We start from the raw sequence: 27,723 nt of genomic DNA on the forward strand, positions 1-27,723 counted from the left end.
GAAGTTGGGGGGGGTGGGGCGCCGAGCGCGCGGGGTGGGGGGGGTCCTGGTCTTTGGCTTCTCGACTCGGTCCTGTTTCGACAGCGAACATGTCTCGGCCTGTCAGGTCAGTGCGGAGTCCGAGGCCTGGAGCGGGATGGAAAGGGTTGGGGGTGAGTGGTGAAGGACTGGGGGACAGAAGCCTGCAGTCGGCCCTCTCCAGTGCCACGCACGGCCTCCTCCCTTTCGGGGCCCGCGCGCGCCCTTGAGCGTGGGGGGCCTTGCTGGCTCGCGGGGCTGCGCGGGGGTGGCGGCCGCGCGCCCATGCGCGCGCTCCTCCCCACCCCGCGCCGCTGCAGGGCTCCGGGCTGCTCTGCTGCCTCCCCCACCCGCCGCACTGGAGCGGGCGGGGTGTTCCCTGAACCGCCAGCGGCCGGAGGGGGAGGGGTGTGAAGTCAGCGCCCCCACCCAGGCCCCACCTCCTCGGGGCCAACCCCTTGGAGCCTGCGGGGAGACCGGCTGAGTCGGGGCTCGGCTCCCCACCTTAAGTGAGGAGGGGCGGAGACGCCCGGTGGCCCCTTGCCCCCTCTGCTTGCGTGGGGGTGGGGGAACTCAGCCCTCTTTCTTTAGCGGACGGGGGTGTTCCATGCAAAGGGGGAGGGGCGGTACTGCCGCCGGGCCCCGCCTCTGTCCTCCAGGGTCGCTGCAGGGCCCCGCCTCCCGGATTGGGCCGGGCGTGGGCGGGACCCGTTCTTTTCCCCTTAGGCAAAAGTAAGAGCTGGGGACTGGGCCTTGGAAAATGACTGCTGCCTCTCCTCTAACTCGGAGTTCTGAGCGGGTTAACCGCCCCCACTCACCCCCCCCCCCCCCCCCCCGAGTTCGCTGTTTCCCTCCGACTAGAAATGTCCTTCCTCGGGGAAATGTCCCTACTCAGGAAGGTGCGGGTTAACAGCACGACCCAAATCCCGTGTGGTTCTCGTTCCCGCTGCCTGTCTACGCTCACTCGGTGTACGTGTCTCAGATGTTTTTGTAACCCTCTCTTTCCCCCCCAAGTAACCTGAATGATAAGGGGTCTAGGTTCCGGTAACCCGTAGACTTGATTCTGAGAATTTCAACAAGTTTGCAGTTCCCCAGCGGACGGTGGAATCGCCCTTTGCCGTCCTCCTGGCTATTGTATGGAATGTGCCATTTATGGAGGGGTGTGGCTTAATCCAATGTGTCGAGGCCTTTAAAAGGAGGGCTGTTGCAAATAACTTACTTTTAATGTAATGTCCGTGACGCTTTCGATGTAAGGAATTGGCGGCTTCGCATAGTGTTTTCTAGACAAATAGGTGGTGTAGATTTAAAATGTTAACAGTTGTTGCTTCCCCTTCTTCCAAGTTTTGTGAGAAACGGAAGGATTTTGACCTAGAGCTCTAGAGAGAGGTTTGGAACCCGGGAAGGGGTTTTGTTCCACACCGATCTATCTCCTGCCTAGATCGTCCGTCTCCAACTGGTGGTGGTATGGGACTGCATACTTCTACGTTCGGGGTGGGCATGAGGAGAGTGCTAACTAACTACCACTGCTTTTCTGCCTTCTAATTTCTACCCTCATCTCTGATAACTCACCATCGCACTCGGAAGAGTTTTGCCCACTTTCTGGCAAGGAGTCTGAATAGATACTTCAGATCATAGTGTGCAAATTTTTTTCGGCATGAAAATTGATCAATGTATCCCATCAATTTATGTAGAATATTTTCTTTAGGATCAGGTTAAATAGACAATATCGTAATAAAGATTTGATTCATCTGTATTGGCTCTCCTGTCTCTGGAAGTAAATTACTGTGTGGTGAAATTGGGACTGTTTTTCTCTACCTTTTAACGTCAGTTCACTAGGTTTTGATGACTTTTTATATTATTGTGTGACTTTATTATACACATCTGCCTCAATTTGTGTTCCCAGATTTAGACACTGGAACACGAACAGCACTTTTTTTTATTTGGAAACTTTGATTTTTTTAAATATCACCAGTTGGGGATATATTAAGCGCGGATCTTTCTGGGTTTTTTTCGAGGCATTGGGACGTCTGCACAAATTTTTTCTTGTTCGTTGTGTTGTTAAAAATAAATTTAACTGTCTATTTGCCCCTAATTGAATGAAACTAATATATTGGCTTTTGGGGTCACTTTCATAGTATTTTAAAGCAACTTGGTTTCTTATTATATATTTTAGTGATTAAAGTCTCTTTGTAACTTTTTAAAAAAGTTTTTAATATACTCATGACCAATAATAAAGCAGAAATAATTAAACTTGAGTTTGGTGGTTTGTTAAATTTTGCAACAAAAAAGTCTTATCTTAGGGAAGTGCTTTTGTTCCAAGGTGTAAATGAAGAATCTGTATACCTGAGGGCATTTAACATAAAAGTTAATGGTCAACGTTGACCAGAGATACCAGAATGATCAACCCGTTTAAAAACAAACCGAAAAAAAAAAAGCGCAAGTTGGAAAATGAGTGTCGGCACATCTTTTAGGGTATGTTTCTGCCCTTTAGACCTATATATAATTTTGAAATTTTTCTGCTTTTCATACTTAACTGTAAATATTCATTTTCATTTAAATACTAACCTGAGCATTTAAAGAAGTATTAGAAATGTACTAATGGCTGCTTGACACCACTTTCCATATGAAGGGAGTGATGAACTGATAAGCTACAGCAGGTTTTTCTGTAGACGTGTGTGCAACACTTATCCAAGTAGTTTTGCTCACACAGTATTGCTGTCTTTACCTTTTACAGCATCTGACTCACTGTTTATAAATGAGCTCAAATAGTTTAGGCCTTGGGTTCAATTTTATAGTGTAAAATTACAGTCTTGGAGCTAGACAGAAATTTAGGCAAATTCATTTTACAAGTGACTCAATGGGGACCTGGACCAGTGAAGTGCCTTGCATCACACACTTCATGAATGCAAAGGTTGGGCCTAGAATCGAGATTTCTTAATTCCCAGGCCCACTCATCCTCACCCTTTCCAAATAATAATCACTTTATCTTCTGCCTGGTACGTGTTGATGTTATTATAGTATACAGCACTTTTAACCTTTCAAAGTGCTTTCATGAATCTTGTGAGGAAGGAAGGAAAATGCTATTACTTATAAAAGATGAGAAAGAAAACTCCGATTTACTGACTTGCCCAGACTAGAAACCAGGTTTCTTGAAATTCAGCTTAGTATATTCTCCAAAGATCCTCCCTTTTTGAAAATCATCCAAGGCATTCAGATCAGTGTGTGTTCCTTTCTGTAACATAAGTGTACTTGGTATCTGGTTGTCTTCTGTTGAATATACTTGGAGATTGCAAGGAACCTTTAACCTTGAAAGTTTAGATGTGAAAGCATAGGTTCATACTGGTTGATACAAAATTATTTTAAGTAAGTTTTAAATAAGCAGTTTTGTTCAACTCAATTTAAAATAATTTTCCAGGATACTTTGTAATTGAAAGTATTTTTTTAATTAGAACTTCAGAGATTAAGTCCAGTTCCTTCAGTTTACCAGGGATGATTTATAAGCCAAAGAAATTAAAGCGTAGAAATAGCAAAACTATTTAAACTGTGTGAGTCTTCGCTATTTTCCTTTCTACTAGATTTGCATTTACGGTATTTGATTCCACATAGAATGTAGTACAGGTCCACAGTCCCTGTATAGTTTGAAATCATGAAGGCCATGTGTTTGGAAGTTCAGGGTTTTTTTTTCCAAAATGTTCAAAGTAATGGTGCCTGTACTGTGCATTAATGTGCGATCACTAGTGAGCTCTGCAGTAATGCTCCTATAATCAAACACCATAGTGACTCTGTAATAAAACAATTTTCACACACAAAAAAAATGCAACTAAAAAGCCCAGTTGTTTAGGTAAACTGAAACATTTGGTTTTCAGAACTGTTTAAATTTCTAAATTGTGAATTAGAGATTGTGGGCCTTTAACCGCAGAAGTACCTTTCTCAACCTTCAATTTTAGAAAAAATCACACTGCAACTCAAAAGAGTATCACTGGGCAACTTTTTTCGTGCCAAGTATCCTGGCAGATACTTTACACATATTTCGCGATCTTGAAAGAACTCTTCAAGCAAGGTATATGTTATTCCCATTTCATACGAAGTAGCTGAGGCTTGGCTAAATGAACTGGCCCGGTTCACCTGTTAAGAGGTGAAGCAGGACTTCAAATCCAAATGTGGCCAACCCACAGTCAGTGTGATCTTCCCCGTGAGACACACCGCCACAGGCAACACCCTCACAGCGCATCTTGCCATCTTTGGAAGGGGTTACATACAGTTCGTAAAGTTGGAGAAGACCAAATTGAAAATGGGGGAGGGGGTGAAATGACAGTTTTTTGGAAGGAATAGAATATGTGAGGAGGTTGAAGGAAGATAACCCGAATGGAGAGGGAAAAGCGGGGAAGTAGTGGGACATTTGTGGGAAGAAATGTGAGCGTTAGATAAGTGACATTGCTTCAAGTGTGTGTGTTTTGTAATGCAAGGGTGTGTACCCCCTGGCTAATTGAGTAGGTTTCAAAGCCACCTAAAGGACACTATAAGAAATTTAATGAACTCATTCTACAGATAATTATAGTTGCAGAAACGCCAGAGTATTAGCTAACTGAATCCAATGTGTGTTAAAAATGTATATGAGCAAGCAGAATTTGTCCCAGGAATAAAACTTAAAATCTGTTACTGATGCATCATTAAAAGACAGGGGGCATCTGGCTGACTCAGTCAGTAGAGCATGTGACTCTTGATCTTGGGGTCCTGAGTTCCTGACCCGCATTGAGCATAGAGCTTACTTAAAAAAATAAAGTTTAAAAAAGAAAAACCATGGTATTTGGAAAGATTCAACACTCATAAAATTCAGCATGTTATAATTAGAAGGAAAATTAAGTAAGATTAATTAAAAATTGGAGTTGATTTAACTTGACAAAAGTTACAAACTAAGGTAAGTGATTGAATTTTTAGTGTTTTAAAAAAAACGTTGTGGGGAGGTATCATGGTACAGCGAAAGAAACCCTGGGGATCAGGAGACTTGGGCTAACTTAGGTTTATATAATGGAGATGTTGCACTCCATCAGAATAATAGAAACTTGCCCACAAAGCATTTTGCAATTTTCATAGGTTTCTTCCAACTCTAGAAATAATGAGAAAGTAATTTTGAGTAGAGAAAGGGCAGTTGGTTTTATTTACCTATTTATATGGTCTGTTTTTCCCAGAAATATAAAACAAGGTCACCATACTACATAATTCCAGGACACCATACCCTAGTCCTGTGAATGGCGCTCTTCAGGAATAGTAAGAATTAGAGCCTGCACAGCCAGATGGGTTGCTTTGTAAACTTTGTTTACTTGAACTTAATAATAATGAAGCTATTGAATATGCCGTGAAGTGTTACTTCTGTTTGCGTTTTTTAATTCTCAGCTGCAAAGATAGAAATAAATATGACCTCATTACTCCAGATTATGAAGAAGTAGCTTCTTGGATTGTTGAGACTAGAGATAGCACTTAACAGACCGCCGTGTTGTGCACAGTAGAAAACATTTGATGTAGCAGCAGGACCACTTTGGTCAAACCAGGACATCTCTCTGTTTTGTTTTGAAAAACCTATTCCTATCTGGATTCTAGGAAGTAGAACTGATGGTTAGAATATTGCATTGACATATTTTTAAATAACTACTATCTAAGTAGCCATAATTATAGGTCTTTGAAATACTTCAGGCAAAGAGGCCACAGGTTGCCAAAGACCGTATCTACTGGGGATTGCGTATTTTTAGTTGCTGCTTCGTGCACATCTATTTTTTGAATTGTGCACCTCTCCAGTTCCCTGCTAAGCAAGGTGATCTTTAAGATTTCATCTGTCAAGCTAAAATGACCCTGAAGATGAACTACTTGAACTAAACATTAGCTCCACTTGGAAGTTAAAAATCCACTTTGCTATTCATTGGGCTGGGATAACAAACATGGCTGGCTGGCTGCCACAGATAAACTGCAGCTGTAAAGACTTACAACAGTCCTCCTTCTGGTGACTACTACTCCTACTGAGAAGTGATTCTCTAAAAGAGACTGTCAGAAACTTTGCTGTTTGAAATTATGTCAGAATGAGACACCACACTTCTGTCAGGGCTAGGTCCTTTTGACTTGGAGAACTCAGTTTACAACTTCAGGGCTTCAGATGAGTTGCTGGACCCAAATTCCACATCTAACTTCTCTGCCAAGAAATAGGATCCACTTTGTGGTCAGACCTGATGTTAACCCCATTACACACATTCTTACCGTGCTTCAAGCCTATCAGGACACTGCTTCGTGTAATTTCCCCAAAAGCACCTTTCTCCAGATCCTTTTATTTTCCTCTGTATGGTGAGGTCCTCCATACTTCTGATATGCCTCTGCCTTCATTGTAATGAGTCACTAAACCTGACAGGCTACAGATTTGTGCCTGGTGATTGGTTTAAGACAACTGGAAGATTCCACTGAGCTTCCTGAGGCTCTGCTGCAGACAGGACTCTACCTTGGTAGCGTGGGCATCTGAGACCCCTTAAGTCTCACCTGCTTGAGGTTTCTCTGTCCCTGAGTGCATAGGTCTTACACTCAACTTCTGTTGGGAAAAATCTCGCCCCTTTTATTTATCTAATACTATATTCTGCTCACTGAAATTTGTGTGTGACTCTTAAAATAATTTCCTATAGAGAGAGAGAGAGTGGTGAACTGAATATATATGTTAAGAATAAGAAGTGCCATGTAGGAATTAATATTTATTCATCTGGACTGAAACATTAGCAAGTTGATAAAAGATTTAGTAGGGGATTATGACAATTAGCTAATAAACATGTACCTGGCTCATCATTCAAACCTTCACTCCCTTCCCTTTGCTACAGAAATTAGAAACTCCATCCAAAAACCTTGGGAACGCTTTCCTAAATGTTCATTTTACTTTGTTTTTTACTTTTTGTTGTATCTTGTAACTTTTTGAATTTTATGTTCAATTGTAAATAACAATGATAACAAGATGCAAAGGAGTCAATCTTAGCCGATAGGAACTTGAAGCTTACGATGAATGAAGCAGTTCTAAGAAATTTCTCTTAATTGCGTTCAGGTATCCGGGCTTCTAGGAGTTACTGTTCTTATGTCTCTAGAAAATTTGGCGTGTGGGGCGGCTGGGTGGCTCAGTCGGTTGAACGGCCGACTTCGGCTCAGGTCATGATCTCGCGGTCCGTGAGTTCAAGCCCGGCGTCGGGCTCTGTGCTGACAGCTCAGAGCCTGGAGCCTGTTTCAGATTCTGTGTCTCCCTTTCTCTGACCTTCCCCCGTTCATGCTCTGTCCCTCTCTCTCTCAAAAATAAATAAACGTTAAAAAAAAAAATTAAAAAAAAAAAAAGAAAATTTGGCGTGTAAATAATCTTTGAGGACCAGAAGAATGGGGAGAGATAAATATCCTAAGTTTTAAGCGGGGAGAGTAGTTCTACAGAAACCTTATGTAGATCTGAAGAAACTTCATTAGTCTCTGTTGTGCAGAGTTAGATTTGTGAGCGATTAGGAAAGGAAGATTTGAGAGGTTGCAGGCATCAACGGTGCCCTGTGGGGGTATTGGGTTAGTTGGGCTTGAGCTGGAGAATTCACTTTACCGCTTAATAGCTTGAAGTGATAGGAAAGTTACTTCGCCTATCTGAGCATTAGATTCTTCAGATAAAATGGAATTAATGTTAATTAGCTCCTCTTGTGAGATGATTGTGAGGATTAAGGGAGAATTTAGGTGAAGTATCTGGTGCATGGTACTAACTGCTGTCGTAATAATTTTGAATTCAGCATCGTTTTGCAAATGAATCTCCTAGGTCAGTAGTCTTCGTAATGTCCACTTTCAGGGCCATCTCAAACATTGATTCAGTTTTTTATTTTTAAAATACTAGTAATTTTAGGGGCACCTGGGTGGCTCAGTGGGTTAAGAATCCGACCCTTTATGTGGCTCAGGTCACCATCTCACCACTGGTGAGTTTCGGCTCTAAGATGGACTCTGCGCTGATAGCGCAGAGCCTGCTTGAGATTCTCCTTCCTCCTCTCTCTGCCCCTGCTCTGTTTGCGCTCCATCTCTCTCTCTGAGAAAAAGAAAAACTAATAACAGTAAAAAAAAGTGAAAGCTTTTTGCGATCTGAAGAGAAACCAAGAGTATAAGAAAGTACTGGTAATTTCAGAAATCAAAGTTAAGCAAGTTTCTTTAATGCAGGATTTTCAAAGCTTTAACTTGTTTAAGGAGGTGATAATATCCAGATTGATCTGGCCAGGAAACCTTTAGAAAACCTATCTTGACAGAACACAAGTTGGGAAAGTCTGTAATGAGAAAATTCTTTAAATTTGAAATTATAATTAATTCATGCTCTTACAGTGCTGCTGCTTTTACTTTTTACTGGCCGTGTTTTATTTTGTGGTTCCTGGGAATATTTTCGTTCGAACAAAAAAGGTTTAGTTTTTAAAAGTTTAACTGTCGTTTGTTTAAAAGAAAATAGAGTAAAAAAATACTGTAAAATTACTGGGTTTCTCTTTCAACAAGGGTTTTGACAGAGCTTCATATGAAGAAGTCCTTGTGGGGAAAATAACAAAATGTTAGGCAGAATGCTAGTTCATTACGATGGACTTGAACCTCAATAGCCATACCCCGATTAATGTCAGCCTGAAAGTACATTTCTACTGATGACTTAAAGGACTTTGTTCTTGGCCTGTGTTGACTAAGTTTGCAGATAATAGGAAGTTGAGAAAGATAAATATGTTGAAATGAACTATCAATATACAAGATGGTTGTAAACAATTCTTTTTTTTAATTTTTTTTTTTGTTAGAGAGAGCTTGTGGGGGAGGGGCAGAGAGCGAGATGGTCAGAGGATCTGAAGCAGGCTCCCTGCTGACAGCAGAGAGCCTGATTTGGGGCTCCAACTCATGAACCGTGAGGTCATGACTTGAGCTGAAGTCACACGCTTAACTGATTGAGCCACCCAGGCACCCCCAAAAAGGTTTTAGATTTTGGGAAAAAGAGGCTTTAGTTATTGGAATTGCAATATCCAGTACATTGTGTGTTATAACAGCCCAAAAGGCAATGGAGATCTTGGATTGCATTAGTACAAATATAGAGTAGAATAGGAGTAGGAAATTCTGAATCCTGATCTCTCTCTTTCCTGCACATAACACCTTTATAAACCATATTGTTAGGGTTAGATTGGGGCACTACTTGATAGACTTTACTAAATCTGGAGGGAAACAAGGTCATGAGGATGCTTGAAACAAGTGATGGGGAAGGGTTAAAGGAACCCTAATTAGCCTTGAAGAAAAAAGTAGAATCTGTCCTATAAAGTTAAGGACTATGTGGAGGAAGGGTTAGATTCAAACCATGGGATGGGGCGCCTGGATGGCTCAGTTGGTTAAGCTTCCAACTCTTGATCTCAGCTTAGACCTTGATCTCAGGGTCCTGAGTTCAAGCCATGTATTGGGCTCCACACTGGGCCTGGAGACTACTTAAAAAAAAAAAAAAAAAAAAAAAAAAAAAGATTTAAACCATGGTAATCCAGAAAGTGGATAGATGATAGAATCAGTGAGTGGACTTCAGAGGCAGATTTCGCCTTCTTGGGAAGAACTGTTTCATTATTGGTGTTTTCTTAGTATAGGCTGCCTTGTGCGGGAGGTTCATGAAAGGTTCTTAGTCATTCCCTTCTAGGGACATTTGTTGATAGGATAATGAGTTTGGGGTAAGATTGGATTAGATGGTCTAAGGTCCATGTAGTGGTCCATGTGGATGTACTACGGTCCAAGGTCCATGTGGATGTACTAAGTAGCTCTAGTACATAAAATACACTTGATATCATCATCATATCACCCTACCTCCTGCCCCACCACTGGCTGCAAAACTCTGATAGGTTTTAGGAGTGCTTAAGCTTGAAAACATATTTTTAAGATACAAGAAATTAGAGGTGCCTGGCTGGCTCAGTGGGTAGAGCATCCAACTCTTGATCTCAGAGTCATGACTTTGAGCCCCCTATTGGGCATGGAGTGTTTCATAATAAATGAAACAATTTTTTTTAAAGATAGGAGGGGGACTCTCCCTGGCTGGCTCAGTTGGTAGAGCATGTGACTCCTGATCTCAGGGTTGTGAGTTTAAGCCCCATGTTAGATGTAGAGACTACTTAAAAATAAAAATCTAAAAAAAAAAAAAAGATGGGGAATTAAAATGGGGAAGGGATGTTATTCTTTTGCCACCAAGGATCAAAAACAAACTTTTTTGTAATGGTAAAAATAAGAACAACTTTAGAAATCTCCTTTTGCAATCCACTTTTTATTCTAGAGTAGTGGGTCTCAAACTTTTTTGATGAGGTCGCTACACACAAGAACAAAAACACCTGAAATAAGTTGAAGGTAACTTAACTGTTACTTAAAGTACAGTTTTCTCTGATATTTTTTATTTGTTTTGTTGTTGTTTTAATGCTGGTTATATACCAATAAATTCATTTCAGGACCCAGTAGTGGGTTGTGACCTATCGATGGAAAAACATTGTTCTACAGGATCTCATTTATCTGAGAAGATGAGATACTACCACCCAGGTGATTAGTGAAAAGAACAATGTTGGTTATTTTTAGGTTTCTCAAAATTCAGATTTCAAATGTGCTTTAAGTGCCCAATGAGAAACTTGTTAAATTCTAGGTTAGCAAGTTGGGTTTCTTCATTCCTCTTCTCTGCGTTGACCAGCACTTGAGGATAAAAATGGAAGTGTAGTCTGTTGATAGAACTAAATTATGTCTACAAGGCTCTCCCATTTGCCCTGAGAAAATGGTTTTGTGCTCTTCTCGTAGTATAGAGCTTAGGGTGTCAATTTATATTATTATATGTAATTGTTGGTTGCTTGTTATGACTCCATATTTTGATGTGCAGGCTCGTTATAAGTAGAGCTGGATTATGTGGTTTTAGTTTTCTCATCTGTAAAGAGGGTTAGGAGCGCCTGGCTGGCTCTTGTCAATAGGGCATGGAACTCTTGATCTCAGGGTCATGAGTTCAAGCCTCCATGTAGGGCCTAGAGCTTACTTGAAAAAAGAGGGGATTAGATAAGGTCCTCCAAAATTGTGATGATTTTCATCTCAAACACTGATCCTTGACTCTTCAGAATGTTGGTGGGAGGTACAACACAACCTATTGTTGTTTGGGTCTTAGACAGTTACTACTATAAGAGCATTTGGGGTGTAGACCTATCAGTAAAAATAAGTTGATGAATAAGAGAGTGGAAGAAGAAATTCCCTACTGTTTGTGAGTTGTGTGAGTTACCCACTCTTGGTGCCCAAACCAGATCTTTTAGTATTCTTTGTCTAGCTTCCCACTTTACCCTTTTTTTTTTTTTTTTTTTTTTTTTTTTTTGCCCTTCAACCTGATGCAGAAGTGGGGACTTCTCATCTCAGAGTTCTCTGGTGACCTCTCAGGAATTGGTTCGCTGTGACCAAGGTACATTTAGAATCTAGACAGAGATTACATAAGGTTTTAAAGTAACAGCAGGCATATAATTGAAATTTTTGTGTTCCTATACAATTGACCCATTGAATACTGAGTTTGAACTATCTGGGTCCAGATTTCATGCAGATTTTTTTTTTTTTTTTCAATAAAAACAGCACAGTATTATAAATCTATTTTCTCATCCTTATGATTTTCTTAACATTTTCTTTTTTCTAGCTTACTTATTGTAAGAATATATTATATAATACATATAGCATAGAAAATATATGTAAATCAACTATTTATATTATTGGTAAGGCTACCTGTCAACAGTAGGCTACTTGTTAAGTTTGGGTGGGGGCTGTCAAAAGTTCTACTTGGATTTTATGTAAGACATACTTTAAAAGTGTAAGTTAATCATCGTGTTCATTAATCATCGAATTAGGTATATTCAAAATGGCTGTGGTATTCTGGGTGGAACAAGTTAGTACTTACAAGTAATGAAAGCTGCTCTTTGTTGGTTAGTTGTGCACCTGATACAACAATCTTGAGAGATAGGTATTGTTATTCCTATTTTACAGGTGAGGAAACTGAAGTTCAGTGAGGGGAAATAACTTGCTCAAGAACATACAACTAGTAAGTGGCAGAGCCAGGACTTAAACCCAGTTCAAAAAATCTGTTTTTAACCTCTATGCTGTATTGAAATTTTGTGTTGTCCTCCCAGTTCTGGTTGTCCTAGTTGTTGATGCTATTTTACACTGAAGAGTCGGTTTAGCTTTGGCATTTAATTTATGTAATGATATTTCAAGGAAGGAAGAATGTGTCTTTGTTTTCAACTAGAAGTAGAACTTCTCACACCTTTAGACTTAAGTATTACTTACGAGTGTTGTGTTTCCATCCCAGTATATCTTCTCAATTTTTAGTTTATAGTGGAGTAAGTCCATTAAAAGTACATTTCCACCCTAAATAAGGTAAATCTCCAAGTAGTGGAAATTGTAATTCTGTTATTGTTTTGAAGCATCTTTAGGAGACAGGAAATGAACTGAGTTGTTATTATAAGTCATTATAACGAGTTATTATGAATGACCCGTTTTCATAGATCTTTTATTTAAACTATTTTTTCTTTTCCTCTTTAACATTTGTGGATGGATACCTTTCTTTTTGCCTAGTTATCCTTAAATTCGCTACTATATTCATATTTGCATTACTCAGGTTTTATAGTTTCAGTGAAAAATGACATATGCAAGATAATTCTGATAATTTTCACATAATTCAAAATAAAATATTTTCTGCTTCAAAGGAGGGGGTGGCCTTTGAATTTAATTTTGAAAAATTTAAATTTAATTACTCCTATCAGTATCGTTTACGTGGCATTTTTTGTAGTTCTGCTTGTTGAAAACTAGGATAGAAGAAAATGTACTAAACACTTGCCTTTTTACTTTTTTAGGTTTAAAGTAACGAGTTATTTCATATGGACAAAACTAGGTTTTCCTGTCACTAAGGGCCGTGGGAATTAAATATCTGATAGGCTGAAGGCTCACATATAACATCCTCTCTCATGATGCCTTTTCACCCTGAACCTTTGCACATGCTGAGTCCATTCACTCATCAAATGCATCATTTCTTGGACTCGGTGTTCTGAATGAAGGAGAGACAACCCCTGCCCTCAGGAAATTCACATTTAGTAGGGAAAACAGACATTCAGTGGATTATATAATTGTATCAATAAAGGATTAAAGGTGTTGAGAGGAGGTGAGGTTGTATCTGATATGACTGGGAGTGACACAAGCAGCAATGTAGGTCAAGGAGAAGCATGACCAAGTGTTAAGAAACGACTTTATTGGAGGAACTACAGATTTGTAAGTGGCTTGATTAAGTGGCAAAAGATGAGGCCTTCAAAGACTTTTAGGAGATTAGATATTATCCTCTCAAGTATTTTACAAAACTAGGTTTCCAACAGAGTTCTTAAATTTGGCCCTAAGAACAAAAAAATTAAAAACATTTGAGTGTTTCCTTTTTACCTTGCTCTGTGGTAAAAGAAAAGAAAAAAATGTGGGTATAAGACCATTGATATCAAGAAGCTCAGATTAGTGAAGAAAATCAATGGTACAGCAATAGAAGCTAAGATGTGTGGCATACAAAAGAGTAGGTGACTATTTGCAATTGAGAAAAACTTTTTTTTGAACTTTAATAATTTTATTTAAATTTGTGGCATAGGGGCACCTGCCTGGCTCAGTCAGAAGAATGTTAGACTCTTGATCTTGGGGTTGTGAATTTGAGCCCCATGTTGGGTGTAGAAATAAAAAAATAAAAATTTATGGCAATAAATAGATAAATAAATAAAGGCATACCCATTTAGGCCATCAGTTCCAGCAGAGGAAAATCTGACACCCAGATAACTTATGTGATTTGCCTCAAGTTCTAGAACCAGAACCCAAGATTCCTGTTAACAAAGATTCCATACTTTTTACCATAGAGTTCCTTTCTGGAGTGTTGCTGTTGATAGACTAAGAAGTAACTATCATTAGCAAACTGTTATAAAGTTGTTTATGTTGAACCTATGCCTAATTTGATCAGGAAGCTAATAAGCCAGTGTGTTTACTACTTTCTTTTCAAAACCTTAAAGTAGCTAACATGTTTTCTCTTTTGCAAGTTGAAAATTCCAGTTTATTCAGTTGTTCTTCATAGGACATACCCATCACCATTCTGGTTACCCTTCTTATCATCTCATAGGATGTATCTATTGATAGATGGTAACCAGAAATTGTACCGTTGTTTTAGTTGGCGACCCCACCAGCATGGATAAACTAGAATTATTATGCCTGCAATTTTAGAACCTTGTACATTAACTATTAGAGGTTAATATTTCATACTCCCTCTTCTGGATACTTTCCTCCCTCTTGTTACATGTCCCATTTTCCTTGATCCTAAGTAATGCAGAAAATTGTCATCTTTACATGATGATCATAATACTGTTTTTCATGGCACCTGTCATTAAAAAAATCACTATGTTGCTAGAACATAATAGGCATTGAATTACTAGCCCCCCCCCAGTCTTTTTTTTTGAAACAAAATATTTTATTCTTTTTTTTAATTGTAAAATCACATAAAATTTACCATCTTAACCATTAAAAATTTTTTTTAAGTTTATTTTGAGAGAGAGAGAGAGAGATGAAGGCACATGAGGGGGGTGGGCGGAGAGAAGGAGAGAAGGAATCCCAAGCAGGATCCCCACAGCTTGGAACCTGACTCAGGACTTGAACCCACGAACCTGTGAGATCATGACCCGAGCCAAAGTCAAACTCTTAACCAAATGAGCCACCCAGGTGCCCAACCATCTGAACCATTTTTAAGTGTACAGGTCTATAGTGTTAAATGCATTCACACTGTTGTACAACCAACCTCCAGAACTCTTTCTCTTGCAAAAGTGAAACTATACACATCATTAACTCACTGTCTCCTCCCCCCAACCCTTGGCATCTACCATTCTTCTGTTTTTATTTTTATTAAAAAATTTTTTTTAACATTTATCTATTTTTGAGAGAGAGAAAGAGTGAACAGGGGAGGGACAGAGAGAGAGGGAGACACAGAACCCAAAGACTCACAGAGCCTGATGTGAGAGTCAAACTCACAAACCTTGAGATCAGGACGCTTAACTGACTGAGACACCCAGTTGCCCCTATTTTTATTTTTATTTTTATTTTAGAAGAGAGCACCAGTCGGGGAGAGGGGCAGGGAGAGAGGGAGAGAACATCTTAAGCAGGCTCCACGCTCAGCACGGAATCAGAGATGTGGTTCGGTCCCACAACCCTAGGATCGTGACTTGAGCCAAAGTCAAGAGTGGGAGGCTCATCTGACTGAGCTACCCAGAGGCCCCACTTAACTTTCTTTTTTTTTTTTTTTTTTTAAAGATTTTTTTGGGGTGCCTGGGTGGCTGACAGAGCAGCACCTGCTTGGGATTGTCTCCCCCTCTTTCTGCCCCTCTCCCGCTTGCACATGCTCACTCATGCATGCCCCCCCCCTCAAAATAAATAAGTAAACCTAAAAAAATACCATTTTATCTTATTTTAAGTAATCTCTATACCCAACAAGGGTGGGGGGCTTAAACTCATGAGTCACATGCTCTACTGACTGAGCCAGCCAGGCATCCCCACTGTCCTTCTTTCTTTCTCTATGAATTTGACTACTCTAGATATCATGTAAGTGGAATTAATGGTCATATTTTTGAAATTAGTTTTCCTATTACAATGGAATCATTTATATATAAACCCAGCTGCTTGTAACAAAACATTTGGAACATGTTTTAAAGTTTTGCATTTTGACTTACAGAGGCAGTACCGTGAGAAGATAATTCATTGCTGGTAGACTAAAGAAAAACAGAGGGCAAAATTCCTTTAGAGCCTATCTTTCTTGTCCAAAGCCAAGGGTATGGCTATGCTTTCTTCCCTATCTAAGCCCCAAACATGTTTTCAGAATCCATCGAGCCCTCCACCTTCCATGTTTGCAATATTATATATAAACTGTACGTGTGCTTGAATACTGCACATCCTGTCTTTGGATATAAATGGTGTCTTAATCTATAAAATCAGGAATATTCCTCTGCTCAGGTTTAAATGTAGTTGGTGGCATTTTTCTTGTAATTCTTTCGGTTCACGTATTCAGTATCCATTTAGTGCAGTACCTATAAGGCTCTTTTGAAAGCGATACTAACATGGATACTAATTTGGATACTAACATGGAGGTTTTTATATATATCTCTAAAGGAGGAATTTTAAGCTTTGTATGAAGTAGAAAGATGGAAATTAAAGATTTGTTCAAGTTGTTAAAGATGCCTTACCTAGTAGGAAGTGCTTAAAATCATTGAGTCAAGTAGGTACATAAATTTGTGACTTTCGCTCGTATTTTTCTTAATTACAGACCCTTTAAGAAAAAGCTTCTTTTGAATGGATCAATTACTTTTTTCTTCTTTTAAGGCTTAATATACTGTCGTCATAATTTGTATGTTATAACATTAACCATTATATTTAAAAATCACTTTGCCTTGAAAAAAACTCAGTAATAACTTTATCAGGTATACACGTGTATGTGTACATATCAGTAAGCATAAAAGTGTAAAAAATATTTACAGTTTTTGTTGATGCACATGTGACATCTCTGTGTAATGAATAATATGGTAGTTTGGCTCATTTTGCTGTGTCATGTGTGTTTGGGAAGTGGGAGGTTTTGTGGGAAAGAATAGTATTTGAGCTATCACTGAGATGAGCAGTCGGAGAATTGTAGTTTTAAATACTTCCGAACTACACTTTTCATAACAACATGGAAAAACTTTTTGACGGAGGTGGGGCTTGTCGAATGGTTTTCATAGAGCGAGTTCTAATTTTGTTTTTAAACAGAAACAAGTGTTCTGGTATCGTAGGAGAATGATCTTCATTAGAGTCTCTTCTTTCTACAGAAATAGAAAGGTGGTTGATTATTCACAGTTTCAGGAATCTGATGATGCTGGTAAGTTTCGTGATTTCAATAAATTGTAAGTTGGACCAACTAATATTGAAAGAATTGCTAACTCAGTGTACTGTTTTATCATGCTTTTAGAATAAGTTTTATCTTTTTTTATTTTTAAACTACATGTAAATTATGTCGGGATTTGTGTCACCCAAAACAGAAGTTGGACTTGCGTGGATTTTTACTTTTCCTTGGTAGATCATTGATAATAAATACTTGAATAACTTTTTTCTTAACTGGTTTTGGAGTCAGCTTCAACACGCAGTAATGTTTTCTTACAATGTGTCCTTAATCTCATTATTTTCCAGATGCATTTGCTATTCTTTCTGCCTTTTTTAAATCGAATTTCACTTTATAAAGATAATGTGTGTACTTTGGGAAAACTTAGAAGATGCAGAAATGTGAAAAAGAGTAATAACATACAATCCAACCTCCCAGAAGTAATGCTAACATTTATTAAATGCTGCTAAATATTTGCATGTATTCATTTAATCCTTAGTAGAGCAGTCCTATTAAAATGGAATATACTATTATTGTTTCCATTCTACAGATAAGGAAACTGAGGGAGGGATCTTATTCAAGGCCCCTTAGCTGGCAAATGGCCATTTTCACCTTTTGCAAAAAAAGCCTGTGTCTTTCTTTCCTTTTAAAAACATAGTTGGAAGTCTTGCTATAGAATTTTGGGTTCTCTGCTACTCCTATTTGTGTGTATCTTTCTCCTATTATGAAAAGTTATTTGAGAAACTACTATTAATGGTTGTGTGATATTCCATAATGGAATTTATAATGTATCCATCCATTTAATAATTGCTGAAGCTCCTGAGTACTTCCAGATCTCCACTATTATATAAAATGGTATAGTAAACATAAACCATTTTTAAGATTGGCTAATTTTCTTAAGTTCCATAGGACTTTTGAAATTGGAAGTATTTTCCTCAAGTGTCAGAGTATGCTCCATTTAATACTTCAGTTCAAAAGTAATCTACTTGATAACAGTAATTGTGTTAGGATTATAGAATTGTGGGGTCTTTACATTCTGAAATGCTTGTATTTATTACTGTAATGGTTTTCAAGTAAATATGAAGATGTTGAAACATGGGAATATCTTTAAGAAATTAAAAGGGTAGGATGTAAAATGATAGAGATGCTTGGCTATGTATGGGTATATTAAAATACACACATGAGATTAGAAGGGACTGATATAGAAAAGAATTTATTTTTTAAAAATGAAAGAAAATTGAGGGGCGCCAGGGTGGCTCAGTCGGTTAAGCGGCCAACTTGGGCTCAAGTTATGATCTCATGGTTTTGTCGGTTCGAACTCTGCACCAGGCTCTGTGCTGACAACTCAAGAGCCTGGTGCCCACTTCGAATTCTGTGTCTCTTCTCTCTCTCTGTCCCTACCTCATGCACGCTCTGTCTCTCTCTCTTTCAAAAATAAACACTGAAAAATTTTAAAAAAGAAAAAATTTTGTGGGAAATCCTGCTGCCCCCTCACCGTGTAAATAGCATTAGAGATACTTATCTCCATAAATAGTGGTAATTTATACATGTAAAAATCATAATATTTGAATTTGAAAAATGCTCTGTTTAGATGAAGATTATGGAAGAGATTCAGGGCCTCCAGCTAAGAAAATTCGGTCATCTCCCCGAGAAGCTAAAAATAAGAGGCGATCTGGAAAGAATTCACAGGAAGATAGGTAAGAGGCATTGTTAATCTGTTCCTGCTTACCCTGTTCCCACTTGGCCTTGAGGGTGGTCTCTGATCTCTAAATTGGTGGAATCTCCATTTTACTTTGGGAAAGTGCTTATTGTCTACTTAATGTTGTGTTGCATATTTCTTATTATCTCAGGCAGTGCTTCTTGAGTCTAGGGGTTAGCCTCTTTAAGGTCATGAGGCTTACTTAGACTCAACCTAGAATCCAAGGTGATCTCTAAGAATGCTTTTGTTGCTACCTCAAACCTCTGAACATAAGCAGAAAGATTGTTTAAGTATGTAATTTGTTACCTAAGGTTAGTATTGACATTTTCATTGTAGTGATAGCAAAGAATCAGTGGCCTTTCCCGTTGAGTCACACATCACTGGCAGAATCATAACTAAAGCTTATAGAATCTTCACTTGTATAGACTGCTGAGTTTTGCTATCTATAATCCTCCTTTGTTCAGATAATTTCGTCATTTGTGGGGCAGTAGAGGAGTTGTGATTTTAACTATACTTGCCTTCTGAGGCCAGGATATTGTAATTTTTGCCTCTGCTGTCACAGACCTACACACTCTCATCATACTCCATGTAGCATAATTTTAAGACCTTAATGATGGTGGTGATGGCGATAATGGTGATAGCTACCGTGGATGATTCTTTGCCAGTCTCTCTTATGTGCTAATTTATAATTTATATTCATTATCATTTAATTCTCACAACACCTGTATTAAGGTACTGCTAGCTTAGAGACAGGGTCAGTGATTTATCCAAGGTTATCCAGCAAATGGACCAGCAGGTTTTGGAACCATGTCTGTTGGACTCCAAAGACCATGTTTTCACCATTGGGCTGTACTGCTTCCAAATATATTATGTCAGAGCAGTTCAAAGAAATACAATCTTTCTCGTCAGTTCTTCTAAGATATTTACCTTCAAATACTAAAGTCTTGTAAAATAAAGCCCCACACAGAAGTCTTTCCGTTCTGAATTCATAGAATGCTAAATTTGTAGAAATGACAATATTTACCTCCATTATTTTCTTTACTGGAAAATTTCAGAAATGTGGTTTTGAGGAAAAATAAGACAACATTGTCTTGTGGGGAGACAAGTCTTCCATAGTTTTGTAGTATATCTTTAATCCAGTTTTCTGTAGCAGCCCAACTTAGATTCTCTTCCATTATGTTCATTTTTTATATTTCTCTTAGGAATGGATTTCTTTGTGGCCTGCAACCTGTTCTGTAGTGTCTCATCGATACAATTAATAGCTAGCCTAAAGTTTCCCTTGTTCTAATTGCTTGGTTTTATTTCTTTCCTAAGTGTCGGGAATGGTGGAGATACAGTTTTTATTGCCATTTGTACTAAGCGCCTTGTAAAGTTTATTCCCTCAGACCATTGTTGTCTTGAGTTTTCTATTGATCTCTACTTGTAAAAGTTCGGCTTTCACTTGACTTTATTGTAATGGGACTCCAGGATTAATGGTCTCTATAAACCCAATAATAAAAGAACTAGAGAAAACTATAGTTCTTTGTCATTGTAACTTGTGAATTAAATGCTTACTTTGCATAAAAACATACAGAATGGTCTCAGGTTTCGGCATCACGGTGTATCTTGGATCACATTGCTTAGTAAAGAAATAGGGTTGGTTTTTCTCTTTTTTTCGGGAATCTTGAGTTTGGTAGTTTGTCATTTGAGTGTGGTCTAGATCATAGGAAATACCAGAAGAGATTTACAAGACCTGCTGTTTGAAAAAGCTGTGAAGGCAGTTTTTTATGTTGGGTGTTTCTTTTTTTGTTTGTCAGAATTTCTCATAGAGTCGTGAAGTCAGAGCACTGAAGAGTGAGTACCAAGTGATTTGCCTGAGACCATACAACTGATTAATGACAAAGACAGGACACTAGAACCCAGATTCCTGAATTAAGATTTTTGAGGACGTAAAACGTGCATCTTTGTGACTTCAATTGTTTTATATAACTTTCCTTGGAACTTTGAAGCACTTTTTTCTTACTTTACTTTGCGGTGATTTGAGTGCTCTTATTCTCTCCATGATACAAGGCAGGTCTGTGTGTTGATGTTTCTGATGTATAGAAATATTGGAGGCAAGAAAAATCTACGGAGATAATTAGTTGATCTATTTTCATTTTGTTTTAGATAATTTTTTAGGGATATTGTAATTTATACCACTGCACTCCAGTTTCCTTAAATAATTGTGTTTTAGGGCTTTTCTGCGTCTATATTTGGTGCCATCCAAATTTATTTGCCTACTCTCCCGCCATTCATACATTGTGTAATTTATTTTGAGTATTTTTATACTCTGCCTCTGACAACAGAGAATTTTTTATTATTAAATGTTCTTTGAATGTTTCATCCATAAAAGAGGTATTCTTCAAGTTCTTCCCCTGTCGGAGATACCAGAGGTGTGTGCTCGCTTAGATTTTGACCTAAGACTTTGAAACTTTCTCCCTGCTTCCCTTTACAGTGAGGACTCCGAAGAGAAAGATGTGAAGACCAAGAAGGAGGATTCTCACTCAGCAGGTAGGAAACAATTTTTAGTGTAATAGGTGGATTGACTGATGTCTTTATTCACTGGACATTTCAATAGCAGTTTTATAATAATGCCAGGCGCTGTCTTAAATACTGACATGACAAAGAGGTTTGCATCTTTGAAGAGCTCAGTGCTGGTGACTTATTGCAGTTGCCGTGAGGGTTTTTTAAACACGCTTATTTCAGAAATCCACCCAGGATTTCTGGTGCAGTAGTCACGGTGGGACATTGGGGCTTTGTTTTTTAAAAATATTTACAGATTATTCTAATGCATAATCAACACTGAAAACTATTTGCATAAACGAATAACAGCCATCAAACTGAATAGATTTTAAAGAGTACGTATAACAGGAAGTGACAGATCTAAGGCGTGTGGTGAGGAACTCTAGAGTGAAGAGCAGACGGAAGATAGTTTTGCCCTTACTTTAGCTCGGGAAGTAGTCCTTTGAAACGGTAGCCACAGAGCAGGCTGTTGGGGTAAGAGTTTTAACTCGAAAGAATTAATAGAGACCCCGTGGCCAAATACAATGTAAGATCCTGATTACTCGCTGTTATTTTTCCAAATTTAACTCTCCTAAGAACTGAGGGTTTATTCTATACTGCCCCCAACCACTTTAGTTTTGACCTACATTCCCATGCTTTTGCTTTCCTGGATGTCCCTCTAAATAGGATTGCCGTTGGCTAATACGTGGAGGGCCGACAGTCCCACTGCGTGCACTCCACTGAGCTATTGGCTTTCGTTCCTTTCCAAGTGTGTTATCTGACTGCCTAAGTTGAAAAGAAATAGGTTTTGTGTCTTAGAATAATTATCATTGGGAGTCTTCCCCTCTTCTATTTAAAAATATTTTTCTGGGGTGCCTCGGTGGCTCAGTCCGTTGGGCGTCTGACTTTGGCTCAGGTCATGATCTCGCAGTTTATGAGTTCGAGCCCTGTGTGGGGCTCTGTGCTGACAGCTCAGAGCCTGGAGCTTGCTTCAGATTCTTTGTGTGTGTCTCTCTCTCTGCCCCTCCCCCACTCATGCTTTTTCTCTCTCTCTCTGTCTCTGAAAAATGTATAAACCTTAAAAGAAAATAAAATATTTTTCTAACTTTAGTTTCTAAAAACTGTGAACATAGGGGCACCTGGGTGGCTCAGTCGGTTGAGCGTCTGACTTCGGCTCAGGTCATGATCTCGCGGCCTGTGAGTTCGAGCCCCGCGTCGGGCTCTGTGCTGACAGCTCAGAGCCTGGAGCCTGCTTCGGATTCTGTTTCTCCCACTCTCTGCCCCTCCCCTGCTCACACTCAGTCTGTCTCTCTCTCCCTCTCTCTCTCTCTCCCTCTCTCTCTCTCTCCCTCTCTCTCTCTCTCAAGAATAAATAAACATTAAAAAAATTTTTTTTTAAATAAAAATAAAAACTGAACATAGATTGAAATGTAATTGATAATTTTAGGGCAACACAATGATACGAGTTTAAAGTAGATGTTCATACCTAAATTCAGCTTTATTGTTACTTAAAACTACATGCATGTTACTTAAAACTACAGTTCTTTTCTTTTTTTTTTTTTTTTTTTTTAATGTATATTTATTTTTGAGAGGGAGAGAGAGTACAAGCAGGGGAGGGGCCAAGAGAGAGGGAGACCCAGAATCTGAAGCGGGCTCTAGGCTGTAAGCTGTTGGCACAGAGCCTGACGTGGGGCTCGAACTCATGAACCACGAAATCATGACCTTAGCTGAAGTCAGATGCTCAACCAGCTGAGCCACCCAGGTGCCCCGCCTAAGTTACTTTCTATATACTAATGAGTACGTGATATTTTTCAAGTTCGTGCTTTGAATTTTAGCTCCTCTTTTGTATATTTTGTAGGAGTTTTTAGGGATAGAATTTACCCTTTTTGAGTGAAATAAAGCTGAAGGTTATGGCTCATGCTGGCTTTTCTGGTCAGCTGTCAGATAAATGCACAACTCTTCGATTGTTGCATTATAACTTCGGTATTACAGAGGACAGTGAAGATGAAAAAGAAGATCATAAAAATGTGCGCCAGCAACGGCAGGCAGCCTCTAAAGCAGCTTCCAAACAGAGAGAGATGCTCATGGAGGACGTGGGCAGCGAAGAAGAACAAGAAGAGGAAGATGAGGCGCCGTTCCAAGAGAGTATGTAGACTTGGCTTGTTACTTTGGTCATGACTGTACTTGTTACCTCGATGGCTTCTGGGTTGTCGTGGATACTAAACATGGCAGCCGGTCCCTTAAATTAGATCCTCGCTGTTACAAGAGATGACTGTTTCTCATACGTGCTGATACTTTTGAGGTTCACAGACTCTCTTTGATTATGACGTCCATCGTTTGAACTCAAATACTGAATGAGCGCTTGTTAGAACAGCAGTTACACGGTGGGTGTTGTGATTAGGATTGGCGTTGTGGCCTGGGAGTGGAAGGGGTAGACCTCCTCCCCCAGCGAAAGCGTTCATAGCAGAATCTAGATGCTTCACACATGACTCAGCTTTATTGATTCTGTGTATTTTTGCTTTGTGTTTAGCTTTCTTGTTTCATTGGTTCATAGTTGGACCAAACACACACCCAACTGGTGCCATTTCATTTCCCCGGTCTCCCCAGTACTACAGGGGGGTGATGGAACTACCAAAAGTTATTTGGTGGCTGCGGTGTTTATTCAGATTAAATTGTATCCGTTCCCGTTCTCAACCGACTCTTCAAACAAGTCAGTGGCGTCACCCGCGTGTGCGGGCTAAGCCCGCTGTACGCGTGGGGCTGACGACGACTCCAGCCAAATGGGTAGCACAGCTGCCGGCAGAATCCGAGAGTGTTTATTTCCCAGATCCCGTCCTCCGGTCGTGCCTAGCACGGTCTCCCTCTGTTCACTTGGAAGGATGTGTACGTTAAGCTGGACGTTGAAATTCTTCTTTCCTCTCAGAAGATTCCGGCAGCGATGAAGATTTCCTCATGGAAGATGATGATGATAGTGACTATGGCAGTTCAAAAAAGAAAAACAAAAAGATGGTTAAGAAGTCCAAACCTGAGAGAAAAGAAAAGAAAATGCCCAAACCCAGGCTAAAGGCTACAGGTGAGTGGTGCAGAAGTGAAATTAAATTACCGCTTTGAAAAGTTGCAAGAACCAATACACTTTTCTCTACAGAAGTTCTTCATTAGGGGTTGGCAGTGGCCACATGCCTAACAAGAATGAAGGAATTCTGAAAGGACCGTCTTCCACAGTTGGAAGTATCCCTTATTTGATTATTAATAAGACTCTAGCCCCTGCAAGAGTCTGGCGGCTCAGCCCTGTTCTTCAGCTCCTGCCTTCCGTGGCAAGTTTTGGCGGCCACCTGTTTGTGTCAGGCACAGTGCTGGAAACGTTGCATCAGGGCATCGGGGTAGCTGTTCCTGCTCTTTTTTCTCACCAACATCACAATCCCAGCAGCTAGTAAAGACTCGAAATTGTGAAAATGCACACCTCTAATCCTATTTCAGTTCTCTGTTCTGATCCGTGCACGGTCCCTTGTGCTAGCCTAACGAAGCCACACTTGGCAACATGGATTCGGTTTCTTTGAGCCCTTGTGGTTTCTGCCAGATATTTCCCCTTTCATAGTTACTTTGTTATTTAACTCAGAAAGTTCGATTTGCTTTGTTTTTTCTGGCAAATAGAACTGGTGATTTTTACACTTTTTTCACTTACCACTTCTTACCATGAGGAATTGTGGAACGGTCTGGGGCACGCGGGTGGCTCAGTCGGTTAAGCATCCATCTCAGTTTTGAATCGGGACGCTCAGGTCATGATCCCACGGTTTGTGAGTTCGAGCCCTATGTGGGGCTCTGCACTGACAATGTGGGCCTGCTTGGGATTCTCTGTCTCCCTCTCTCTATGCCCCTCCTCCACTCACTTTCTCTCAAAAATAAATAAACATTTAAAAAAAAAAAAAGAGGAATCCTGGAACTGTCAAAAGGTATGTTATTTGATGAGGGCGCCTGGCTGGCTCAGTTGGTAGAGCATGGGCTCTTATCTCAGTCATGAGTTCAAACCCCACTTTGGGTGTAGAATTTACTTAAAAATAAAATCGGGGTGCCTGGGTGGCTCAGTCAGTTAAGTGGCCAACTTTGGCTCAGGTCACATCTCTGTCGCAAAATAAATAAAACTTAACATTTTTTCTTTAAAAATAATAAAATAAATGATACATCCTTAGAAAATTTTTTTAAGAATTTGATGGCTTTAGTTTCCACTCACATTGTTGTATCCATTCTTCTTGACCCGCCCTCCCCTTTTTTTTAATTTGAGAGAGAGTGCACAAGCAGGGGAGAGGGGCAGAGGGAGAGAGAGAGAATCTTAAAGTAGGCTCCTTGCTCAGCATGGAGCTCAGTTCAAGGCTCCATCCATCCCACAACCCGGGGATCACAGCCTGAGCTGAAATCGAGAGTCGGATGCCCAGCCAACTGAGCCACCCAGGCACCCCATCCCTGACCCACTTTTTAAACAAAACCTTTATCAGAAACAACTTTTCATTTCACAAACCACTAAGGATAGTGTGCAGTTTCTGTAGCATCCTGTTTCTTTATTAGAAACATTACTGCAAACATAACACCACGGTGTTGGCAAAAGTGATTGGGAACCAGTGCCCACCTCGATTTTTTTTTTTTTTTTTTTTTTTTTTAATTTTTGTTTTTAACATTTATTTATTTTTGAGACAGGGACAGAGCATGAACGGGGGAGGGGCAGAGAGAGGGAGACACAGAATCGGAAGCAGGCTCCGGGCTCTGAGCCATCAGCCCACAGACCGTGAGATCATGACCTGAGCCGAAGTCGGATGCTCAACCGACTGAGCCACCCAGGCGGCCCCACCTCGATTTTTTTAGTCAGTTAGGATGTTGTCTTGATAGATTTTATTCTTCTAGTTTTGTTTATGGCTGATTTTTATTAAAGACCTTTTCTTCTCTTCTCTTCTCTTCCCTTCCCCAAATTGGTATTTGTTTTCTTTTCAGTGACTCCAAGCCCTGTGAAAGGCAAAGGGAAGGTGGGTCGCCCCACAGCTTCCAAGGCATCAAAGGAAAAGACTCCTTCTCCCAAAGAAGAAGACGAGGAACCAGAAAGCCCTCCAGAAAAGAAACCCTCTGCCAGCCCTCCACCTGAGAAATCTGGGGATGAAGGGTCTGAAGATGAAGCCCAGTCTGGGGAGGATTAAAAAAGTGATGATGGTTTGGGGAGAGATTTTATTAAAAAAAAAGAGAAAAAAAAAAAGAAAAAAGAAAAAGGGGGAAAAAAAAACTTACTTAAGATAGAACATGGTTTTGGCTATGGCTTGACTCATGGGCTTTCAATGCTTTTTCCCTTTTCTTGAAAATAACATTCTCTGTCTTTCTCTCTCTCTCTCTTTCTCTCTCTCTCTCTCTCTCTCTTTTCCAAGAACACCATTGTATGTTTAATTTACTTTTTTGTCTTTTGGTCTTTTCTTTGCCGTCACCCCTCTTTCCCACCCCTTCCCAATGAAAGCCATGTCAAAGTAATCACTGGATTGACTGCTTCATCTTTTTATTTTTAATGGAAGGTACACCGCAGTTGTAAAGCAATAAGATTTGAGGTGAACGCTATGGAAATTTTGCTTTTTGCTAAACGGTAGCAAGTTGAACCCTAATCAAAAAACATAGAAGGGGTTTAGTTAAAAATGATTGCTTCTGTCTCTACCTGGACTTAAAAAAATCAGTTGTCATCTAATACAAGTTTATATGTCTATATACACAAGTATAGATGTCTACAAAAAATCATGATGTTACACTTCCACTGATGGGGCAGGTAGGAGATAAAGCTGAATGCTGAATTCTGAATTGTTACTAAAAGTATTCATATTTTTTACCGAGGGAGCAGGGCAGGGAATGGGGTCACCTGACCTTGTGTGAGGGGGTGGGTTTGTTTTGTTTTGTTTTTTTTTTTTTAATTCCGTCACCTGTTATCTCAAAGAGACCGGGAGCCAGTGATCCTTTTACCCTGCTACAGTCTTTCAGGAACTTTAAAAAAAAAAAAAAAAAAAAAAGCAAACAAAAAAACACAAGGGCCACCAAAACTTAAGTCACTCTTGATTTCCTATTTCATTCTCTAGTGGTTCATGTTTTTAAATATACATGTATCTATTCTGTTTCTTGGATAAAATTTTACCAAGGATCAAAAAAACCCCACCAAAAACAAAAACAAACCTAGAATTTAAATGGCAAGATCTATACACCAGAGTGGATTTCTTCTTAACTGACAATGTTTAGGTTTTAAGCAAATAAAGTACCAATTAATGTGAAACTCAATCACAGAGACTTGAGATTTTTCCTTTATGAAAACCGAAAATTGAAATTCTTTTATGCCGTAAGTGTGCATTCAGATCCCATGAACCATGCTCTGTTTTTATTTGGGGAAAGAACATTTTTCTCTTCACACACCTGTCTTCCCATTTCTCCGCAGACACATGAAGCGCATCTCTGGGCTTCCCGCTACTACGTGGGGCACCACTGCTTACCCGCCCGAGAGCCTACCAGCTCTGATTTCTCCTGGCTCCTTTCTTCACTTCATATTCCCTGC

At 39.6% G+C, this 27,723-nt stretch overlaps 1 protein-coding gene across 1 annotated transcript; it reads left to right on the forward strand.

The window, feature by feature from the left end:
- Positions 1 to 27,452, forward strand: NUCKS1 (nuclear casein kinase and cyclin dependent kinase substrate 1). Its single transcript, XM_019433587.2, has 7 exons — positions 1 to 106; positions 16,896 to 16,945; positions 18,537 to 18,642; positions 21,118 to 21,173; positions 23,157 to 23,309; positions 24,088 to 24,237; positions 26,145 to 27,452. Exons 1-7 carry the CDS (start codon positions 90 to 92, stop codon positions 26,342 to 26,344), a joined length of 732 nt encoding a protein of 243 aa, XP_019289132.1. The 5' UTR covers positions 1 to 89; the 3' UTR covers positions 26,345 to 27,452.
- The last annotated feature ends 271 nt before the right edge of the window (positions 27,453 to 27,723 follow it).

The sequence above is a fragment of the Panthera pardus genome, unplaced genomic scaffold (genome assembly GCF_024362965.1).
Source record: "Panthera pardus isolate Hobbes unplaced genomic scaffold, ASM2436296v1 HiC_scaffold_21, whole genome shotgun sequence".
NCBI classification, from domain to species: domain Eukaryota; kingdom Metazoa; phylum Chordata; class Mammalia; order Carnivora; family Felidae; genus Panthera; species Panthera pardus.

What these genes read in the sequence shown, in the direction of transcription:
- NUCKS1 (XM_019433587.2), top strand. An exon ending in TCAGGAATCTGATGATGCTG is followed by an intron (nt 16,946 to 18,536) that starts GTAAGTTTCGTG and finishes TGCTCTGTTTAG; the next exon opens with ATGAAGATTATGGAAGAGAT. An exon ending in GGAGGATTCTCACTCAGCAG is followed by an intron (nt 21,174 to 23,156) that starts GTAGGAAACAAT and finishes TCGGTATTACAG; the next exon opens with AGGACAGTGAAGATGAAAAA.